The sequence below is a fragment of the Nicotiana attenuata genome, chromosome 1, assembly GCF_001879085.1.
Source record: "Nicotiana attenuata strain UT chromosome 1, NIATTr2, whole genome shotgun sequence".
Classification (NCBI taxonomy): Eukaryota; Viridiplantae; Streptophyta; class Magnoliopsida; order Solanales; family Solanaceae; genus Nicotiana; species Nicotiana attenuata.
The window spans coordinates 36,011,035-36,020,958 of record NC_031989.1 but is presented as its reverse complement, the minus strand read 5'-3'; the positions used below and the strand labels follow the sequence as shown (position 1 = coordinate 36,020,958).

The 9,924-nt window shown below is 39.7% G+C and overlaps 1 protein-coding gene across 1 annotated transcript; it reads right to left on the bottom strand.

Moving 5' to 3' along the window:
* LOC109235000 lies at positions 358 to 6,588 on the bottom strand. Its single transcript, XM_019401024.1, has 5 exons — positions 6,319 to 6,588; positions 5,808 to 6,238; positions 5,132 to 5,759; positions 4,233 to 5,021; positions 358 to 396 (listed from the first exon to the last, which is right to left on the bottom strand). The coding sequence occupies exons 1-5, from the start codon at positions 6,586 to 6,588 to the stop codon at positions 358 to 360; spliced, it is 2,157 nt and encodes a 718-aa protein (XP_019256569.1).

The window sequence follows — 9,924 nt, the reverse complement described above, 5'->3', positions numbered from 1 at the left end:
ATGTGTGCCCAATGTAGATGGACTTTGGGAGTTGATTCTGGAGGAGGCCCATAGCTCACGGTATTCCATCCATCCGGGTGCAGCAAAATGTACCAGGATTTGTGACAACACTACAGGTGGAGAAGAATGAAGAAAGATATAGTGTGATTTGTAGCTCGGTGCCTCAATTGTCAGCAGGTGAAATATGAGCATCAGAGACTAGGTGGCTTGCTTCAGCAGATAGATATTCAAGAGTGGAAGTGGGAGCGGATCACCATGGCTTCGTAGTTGGCCTCCCACGGACCTTAAGGAAGTTCGATGCTATTTGGGTGATTGTAGATCGGCTGATCAAGTTCGCGCACTTCATTCTTGTGTGTACTACCTATGCTTCAGAGCTATATCTGAGAGATTGTTCGCCTGCATGGTGTCCCAATTTCAATCAATTCAGATAGAGGTACTCAGTTCACATTGCAGTTTTGGAGGGCCGTGCAGCGAAATTTAGGTACTCAGGTTGAGTTGAGTTTAACTTTTCACCCTCAGACAGACGGGCAGTCTGAGCACACTATTCAGATATTGGAGGACGTGTTGCGCGCTTGTGTCATCGATTTTGGGAGTTCATGGGACCAGTTTTTACCGCTCCCGGAGTTTGCTTACAACAACAGTTATCAGTTGAGTATTCAGATGGCTCCATATAAGGCTATATACGGGAGACGGTGTATATCTCCAGTGGGATGGTTTGAGCCGGGCAAGGCTAGACATTTGGGTACAAACTTAGTGCAGGATGCTTTGGACAAGGAATAAGTGATTCAGGAGCGGCTTCGTACAGCGCAGTCAAGAGAAAATAGTTATGCTGACAGAAAGGTTGGTGATATGTCTTATATGGTTGGGGAGAAGGTTCTATTGAGGGTCTCACCCATGAAGGGTGTTATGAGATTTGGTAAGAGGGGCAAGTTGAGCACTCGGTTCATCTGACCTTTTGAGGTACTTCATAGGATAAGGGAGGTGACTTATGAGCTTGCTATGCCGCCTAGCTTGTTGGGGGTGCATCCGGTATTTCATGTTTCTATGCTCCGGAAGTATGTCAGTGATCTGTCTCATGTTTTGGATTTAGTACGGTTCAGTTAGATGGTGATTTGACTTATAATGTGGAGCCAGTGGCTATTTTAGTGGTGCGGCAGGTTCGTAAATTGAGATCAAAGGATATAGCTTCAGTGAAGGTGCAGTGGAGAAGTTGGCCCGTGAAGGAGGCTACTTCGGAGATCGAGCGGGAGATGTGGAGTAGATATCCACAGCTATTTGAGGCTTCAGGTATGTTTCTAGACTCTTTCGAGGACGAACGTTTGTTTAAGAAGGGGAGGATGTAACGACCCGACAGTCGTTTCATGAGTTACAGCTCTGCTTTCCCGGTTTATGCTTTCTTCTGTGTTCATCAACAGTGTTTTATTGTAGCCTGTTGGTTGATTTGAGTCCGAGGTGGTTTTGGAGTGGAATGAGGCACTTAGCCTCCTATTTAGAAGCTTAAGTTGGAAAAAGTCATACGGATGTTCACTTATGTGTAGACGGTTTCGGAATAGAATTTCGAGAGTTTGAGTAGCTTTATAAGGTCATTTGCGACCTGTGTGCAAAATTTGAGAATATTCGGGCGAGGTTTGATTGGTTTCGGAGTCATTTGTGGAATTTATGAGTTTGGAGTTCTTAGGCTTGAATCCGAGATTTGATTCGATGTTTGGTGTTGTTTTGAGTGATTCGTACATTCGACTAAGTTTGAATGATGTTATGGGATGGGTTGGTATGTTTGGTTGATGTCCCCAGGGCCTCGGATGTGTTTCGGATAGTTATCGGAGGAGTTTAGCTGATGAAACAGGTGCTGCATTGCTGAGGGGAGTTGCTAGAGTTTCAGGGGGGGGGGGGGTTCTCTAAAGTTGAGAACGCGGACCATGCCAGTAATTTGCGGTCAACGGTGTGTTTTCGCGGGAGAGGCGGAATTTCGCGCTCAGCGGTGGAGGCTGGCGCGGACAGCGGTAAAGGACGCGGGGGCGGCTGTAATTCTGCGGTCAGCGGTGAAGGACGCGGGGGCGGCTGTAATTCTGCGGTCCGCGAATTTGGGATCCGGGAATGCACTATAAATACGAGGTTCAGGGTTTTATTTTCATACTTTGACCTAGAGAGCTCGGGATTTGGCGACTTTTCGAGAGATTTTTCAAGAAAACCAACGGGCAAGTGATTCTAACTCAATTTCGGCTAAAATACATGATTATAACATTGGATTCGTCATTTGAGTGGACATTTGGGATGAAAATTTTGGGAAAATTGGTGGAACTTCATAAAATGAACTTGTGGGATTTTAAAGTCGATTCGAAGTTGAAATTGAGTAAAACTAGTATGGTTAGTCTCGTAATTGAGTGGGTTGGCGGATTTTGTGACTTTGGTCGGATTTTGAGACGTGGGCTCGGGGCCCGTATTTTGAGTTGACATTTTGACTTTTGGTCTTAAGCTAAGTATATTCTTATCGGATTGATTCTTTTAGCTCGTGTTGATTGTATCGAATTGTTTAAAGCTAGATTCGGAGCATCCGGAGTTCGATTTGTGGGGCAAAGGCATCGCGGAATAGGATTTTGGCTTGGTTGAGGTATGTAACGCTTCCAAACTTGGTTCTAAGGGTTCGAAACCCCGAACTATGTGCTACATGATGGTATTGAGGTGAAGCACATGCCAAGTGACGGGCGTGCGAGCGTGCACCGTGAGAATTGTGACCTGGTTCATTCCATGCACCATTTCGATTTTTCGAGATATCTGTGATTCTTCATGTGATGAATTAAATGGACTATATATCATGCTAGTTATCATGCTAGGGCTTTACGCCGATACTGTTGGGACCCCTAGTGGTCGTTTCTTGTTGTCGTCTCACTGATTTCATTGATATTCTGTACTCAGTCATGTTCATGCATTTCATATCACATCTCAATCTCAGCTGTTATTTATTTGCACATCATATCATTTTTCCGGGCAAGTTTTCATGGCATTGTGAGACTGCGGGAGAGACTGGAGAGTGATGACTGAGTGAGGCTGAGAGTCTGATTATGAGTGATAGTTATGGGTCGGGCTGCACGCCGCAACGGATTATTGATATATGCCTTCGCTGGCTTGTGATAGCGCTTGGGCTGAAGGAGCCCGTCTGGAGTCTGTAACACACCCCCAGTGAGCGCGGTTGATTATATTCAGGGATGGATCTTCCCTTGGTATGGAGATGGATCTTCTCCATGAGGCTGGATTGGCATGTTCCACGGTACTAGAGACTGATGGTCTGTGATGTGCATATATTCTGAGATGAATCTTCCCTGGGCCTTGTGAGCCATATACAGTGGTGGTTGTGAGGTTGTTATTACTATTATATAGAGATGGATCTTCTCCATAGGCTGGATTGGCCTTCCTCAGTACTGAGTGACTGCTTTCAGAGATGTATATATTCCGGGATGGATCTTCCCTGGGCAGTGTGAGCCATATACAGTACTGAGTGGACAAGCATTTGAGATTGTGGGCACATGAGGCACTCAGCATGGTGCATTTCATATAGTATGTGCATTGGCATGTAGATGTAGCACAAGTACACTTCTTTAGCTTTTTCATACCTGCTCTGCTTAACTGATCGAGCTGTTTATTTTACTAAAAGCATGCCTATTTTTCTATACGTTATTTTTGTTATCTTTGATGAGGTTGAGTTCGTCACTACCTATTAGTCCATAGGTTGGACTAATTACTTACCTAGTTGGTGTACTCACGTTACCCCCTGCACCTTGTGTGCAGATCCAGGTGCTTTCGGTCCCAGTGGCAGTCACTGATCGAGGTTGCGGGCTAGGGAGATTGTTGAGGTATCTGCATGGCATTCGCAGATCTTGACCCTCCTTCTCTATTCTAGTTGTGTTTCAGTTGTATTCAATAAACATTGTAGTAGACTATGTTATTTCTCCAGAAGCTTATGTACTCCGTGACACCCTACTTTTGGACTGGTTGAATCGTGTTATGGATTTTGCTTATGTTACGAACAGTCTATTTTCTTAAAGGATAAAAGTACTCTTTCGCAAATATTCTAAATTTTAGTATTGTGGTTGGTTTTTCGTTGAGTTGAGGCTGGCCTAGTTCCATGATAGGCACCATCACCACGGGTTGGGTTTGGGTCGTGACACTACTAGAGCCTCAGATTGCCCAGGATCCTTCATTTGTTCTTGCAAATCAATTAGTCTTTGTCTGCATACCTTGATCCGATCACCAAGAGCATTATACTCATTATTGTTTAAAACCTTCATAGCCTGCTTCACTCTTTTTAATTTGTGCCAAACATTTCTCATAATGTTTTGTTCCTGTGGCCTCTCCCATGCTTCACTTACTATCTTTACAAACTCATCATGCTCAGCTAAGTGATTTAAAAATTTGAAAGGTTTAGGCCTATGGTCTTCATCCTCTTCCAGTGTTATACTCCGTGAGGAATGATCAGAGCAATGTGGATCCATAACCCATACCTCTAAGTGTGGCATGGCTAGCATCCATTCAGCATTAATCAGAGCCCTATCAAATCTACTATAAGTGTGTCCATTTGTCCATGTGAATCTCCTTCCACTAGTTTTCATTTTTGTCAATCCAGTGCTTTCAATAAGGTCATTGAAGTCTCTGATCTCCATTTGTTGCACAAGATTACCAAGTGGTCTATCTTCCCCAGATCTAATGGTATTATAATCCCCCATTATCAACCATGGACCTTGTTGTATAGAGTGCAAACTTGTCTGCTCATTCCATAGGATTCTTCTATCTTCCACACTATGCAATCCATATACAATTGTAAATGTGAACCTCATATCCAATCTCCTAACATATACTGAATTGTGTATAATTTGAGAAGATCTTTCCAATTCTATGCAGTCTATTTCACTTGAATCACATAGCAACCATATTCTTCCTCTACTACTATATTCATAGTTGTCTAGACATGCCCATCCAGGTGTGATTTTCCTTATTATTTGCATAGCCTTCCGCTCTTTTATTTTATGCTGTAATAATGCAATCATATATACTTTATTACTACGTATGAACCACTTCACCTATTTTTGCCTAGGGGCTTTATTTAGACCCCTTATGTTCCAAGTGACTAGCTTCATACAGGTATGAAAAGGGGTTGCATAGTCCCTTCCTGCCCATTATTACCTTGCTGCCTACTTGTTCCTTCCTCCATTTGCCTTGGCATTGCTAGCTGCAGTTCAGACTCTGTGAGAAGATTAAAGCCATTGAGCACATTGACTACATCAACTGATTGTCTTTCTCTACTTCTAGCTGTTGTCTTTCCTATAAATGTCTGCCTTGCTTGTTCTTCATCTCTTTTCCTTGCTCCTATACTAGCACTAGCAACCAGTGTACTAGTGCTAGCATTTCCTTCAATACTAGGAGCTGTCATCTTTGGTTGTTCTTTATCAGCTGCTTCTTGCACTTTAAGTACAGGTTTAGGTTGCCATTCCTGTTTCTGGTTTGGATTCTTAGCTTTAAGTTTTGGTCCTACCTGCTCATCTACTCTGCATTTGTGGCCCACTTGAATACATTTATTACAAAATTCAGGGACCCAATCATATGCTATTTCCTGTACAAACTCCCTCCCATTTGGATCAGTCACCTTGATGGATCTAGGCAGCTCTTTAGCAACATTCATTTCCACCAGCACTCTTGCATAGGAGATCCTATCAACTTGAGTAGTACAAGCATCAGCATACAGGGGAATTCCCAAGCCACTACTTATCCTGCTGAGTCACTTATTTCTTCAACAGTTCAAAGGAAGATTAGGGTACTTGAACCATACTGGTATAGTTTGTAGGACCTCTTTGTTGATATCAAAATCAGCAGACCACACTTTAACAATGATAGGCTTGTTATTCGGCATGTGAGGTCCGGAATACAACACTTCATCCCTATCTTCAATAGAATTGAATCGAACCATAAAATATCCATCATTGTGAAAATACACCTTAGGCTTTGCTATAAATTTCCATACTGAAGCAATATATCTTTCCGTGGCACCTATTGTTGGAATTCCTCCAACAACATACAAAATTAATGCTTGCTTCCATTTCAGAGTTTCTTCCTCGATTTCTTCCTTGCAAAGTTCCACAATCACCTTACCATTTTTTAGAGTTGGCGCAATAAAGCTCAAATCCATTCCTTTAGCTGCAAAATTCGATCTCACAAACAGATTTGCCCGCTGCTTCTGCCCTTTTTCAACCTACACATGAGGAAAATTCACTTGAGGTCGAGTTATCTCTTATGTATTCTCTTTTCCCCCCAATTTGCAGTAATTGTTACAGAACTCGCACCAATTGCCACATTTTTGCTTACACTAGGACTTGCATGTTTCATCGGACCATAAGAAACTACTTTGCCTCTATGAATGACCTTATCTAATGGAGTTTTCATACCTTCCTTTGTGGCTGACAATGGGGGCCACCGTTCCATTGATGTTTCCCCTAAATCTCTAATTGTATTGCTCTCATTCCTCAAAACTGGAGTGCTCGTTCCTGCATAACCAGCTACTTGACTCGTGGTTGCAGTTCTCTTCTGTCGTCCCCTCCCCATGGCAGTCGCCGTACATTAGCACATGCACTCTAACGTGCGCTGAGAGAGAAGAGAGAAGAGAGTTTTTCCTCCTCTTTCAAAGAAACATAAATTCTTTCTATTTTTGAGCATATGAAAATATTTGACACGCAAATTCATTACAAATATTATTATTTTATATAATTTTCTTATATTTTCATAATTCAATTTAATTTATAAATCATTCATATAAAGATTTGATGTGATTTTTTCCTTTCAGACTTCATTTTAAATTATTACCTATCTTTGAATAAAGTGGACCTATGTTGACCTCAACGGTTATTAAAACTATATTGTGTGAAAAAATTATTATTTTGTTTTTTAATTAAAGTTATTCACAAAAGCTATACTGACCCGAGGTAATGAAGGTTTCTATCTATAAAATTACCCAAAAGAATATATGAAGGAAAACATAAATCTTAGCCTCGATGGAAGTATGAAGAAAAGGAGAACTCGTTGTCTGCTCCATTTAACATCACTAGAGGTGGCAATGTGAGCCCAAATCTATTCAATCCGCTCAACCCACTCAGAGATTAATGGGCTGGACTACAAACATTTTAGCTCATGAATTTTGAGCCCAAGTTAACCCATTATTCTTTATAGCCCACTATGACCCATTAAACAGTCCAAATACAACCCATGAAACTCACCTAAAACAAAGGGATCTCAACGCAACTTATCTAGAATTTTACTTAGTTACCCCAATTATGGCCATTTTTTAGCCCATCTTGACCCAGCCCATCTTAGCCCAAGAATACTTTGGAATGGGTTGGGCAATTACCCATTTATTGACCTAACCCATCTTGACTCGCCTAAATTCAGCCCAACCCGCCCATTTGCTACCCCTAAACATGACTCTCTCATTGTAGATTTTGAACTAACAACAAAAAAAGGCCAAAAGAGTTCCTCTTTCAATCAGGAAAATGTGTTTTTCAACGAGGAACAAAAATGTTTGTTGAGTGACCATTTTTAAAAAAGAAAGTGGCCATTCTAGCATGAGCCAAGGTAGTTCTAAGTATCCGCTTACAAGTTACATCATATTAGTAGAATATTCAAGTTTGTTAAGTGATATGATTTACAAAATCTATGTGAAATTCATGTTTGTTGCGTGATGTCATTTATAAATCCATGTGAACAAAATCTAAGCGAGAACCCAAACCTATTGTAGTAGCCAACCAAATATAGACCAATAATATTTGTCAGGAAAATGTGTTTTTCAAAGAGGAACAAAATGCAGAGATCAAGTTTGATTTTCGTACTTGTGATGTCACTAGCCTCGACAATATTTTGCAACTCGAGTGTTTATTCACTACTAAAAAATGCCCAAAAACCGTCTGTCGATTTCCGACCAAAATCCGTCAAAGTGCAAACCGTCTAAGAAACCATCTATATTCGGTCGGAAATGGCCAAAATAAAGGTTTTTTTTAATAACTGAACTGACCAAAGTTTGTCGGTAAATTTAGTGCCAAAAACCAAAAATACAACTTGCGTCCGTAATCTTAACATTCCGATCGAAATCGGTCTGTATGTAGTCAAACTTCAGCTTTTGTGTAGAAAGTAAAATATAAATTAAATAATATTTTATAATTTTCGACTGAAATTGGTCAGATAATTAAACCTGGAAAATATTTTCCAATTTACCGATCAATTTCAGTCGGTATTGAAGTCAAATTTTTGGTCAAACATGAGTAAATATATAAATCATTTTTAAATTATAAAACTAATTAGAATTTATGACTGATGTCGATCGAATCTTGATATAAATTTATATTTATTTTATTTTTCAAAATTTTCAACCGATTGTGGTCGGTATATTAATTTATTACCTACTCTATGTTTTAAACTTCTTCAAGGGCCTGAGTGTATGTTTCTTACTATTTCCTAGTTTTGTGAGAGTATAAACCCGTCATTGGTGCCAAAATCGGAAGTTTTTCCCCCCAATATTTAAATAATGTTAAGACAAAATATAAGCTCTATTAATATTTGTTATAATGTATCATTTATAAATTGAAAATATTAAGAATGGCTGTATAATATTTGAATTAATTTCTTGTTTATATAGATGTTGGAACTGGGAGCTCGGTCTGAGTAAGAAAATGATTTTTATATTGGAACTTTTATTTATATATGCTACATTATAAACTTATTTACCCCTCCTAGTGAGGTTATCACTTAACTACGTTAGTATATACATACAAGTTACCATTTATATAAGAAATAATGTATTAGAATCAAATTTTACAATTTTAGGTATAAGGAGGAGCCATATATTCCCTGATCTCCTCTCTCTGCGGATCTCCTTAATCATCAGATTCTCCTCATATCTCTTCCCTCTCTCTCACCTAGGATCCTCATCTATTGCTTCCAATTTATTAAAAACTTTTAAAAGATATTTTCTATAGAATTAAGATGTTTTAGTCGTAACTCGTAATTTACTCCCGCAAAAATCCCAAGAGTTCTTCTTCACCTTCGTCTCCACCTTATTGATTGAATATTTAATTAACTCTATAATTGACATTAAACTCAAATTCTAAATCAAAAACTAAATTAGACTGTAAAGACATGAACTTAAACTCTATTGACGGCCATTAAAAAGCTTCGAAATTTTGAATTTGATAATTGAATTTTGGAAAATTGCTATTTGTTTGAATTGGATGTTGTTGCAAATGATTGTATACTTTATATCTGTCATGACCCAACGTTCCCTCCGTTTGGGTATCGTGATGGCACCTAGTCTTAGGGACTAGGTAAGCCTAACTCATGCTGAAATACCACAATAATAAATGAGATTTAACAGTCTTGAAGCAGAAATCTCTACAAAATTATAATTCCCAAAACCCAGTAGTACAAGTCATAAGCTCTACAGAGTTTCGAAACAACTTCTAAATACAACCGTATGGAATAAGTACAATAGTGTGAATATAAAAAAAGGAAGGCGACTCTGAAGCCGGCGAACGCAGCAGCAGGGCTACCTTGAGTCTCCTCGGCAAGAATCCGCATAGCTACTAGCGAACAATACCTAGATCTGCACAAAAACAATGTGCAGAGGTGTAGTATGAGCACACCACAGCGGTGCCCAGTAAGTATCAAGACTAACCTCGGTGGAGTAGTGACGAGGAACAATCAAGACACCTACTGGTTTAATATACAGAACATGATATTTATATAGAGACTACGCGATACGGCTAACAATACAGTAATTAAAATAAGGAAAGAAAACAGCAATTACTAAGTAGAACACCATAAGGAAAACACGAAAAGGTAAGCGAGAATACAACCCAAATCCTAAATCACAATACAGTAAAGACAAGTCATAAT

Coding starts and splice junctions, on each gene's coding strand:
- LOC109235000 (XM_019401024.1), bottom strand. CDS start 6,588: ATGGGGAGGGGACGACAGAAGAGAACTGCAACCACGAGTCAAGTAGCT. Junction 6,239..6,318: donor TGGCAATTGGTGCGAGTTCT/GTAACAATTACT, acceptor CCTCATGTGTAG/GTTGAAAAAGGGCAGAAGCA. Junction 5,760..5,807: donor ACTATACCAGTATGGTTCAA/GTACCCTAATCT, acceptor GTGACTCAGCAG/GATAAGTAGTGGCTTGGGAA.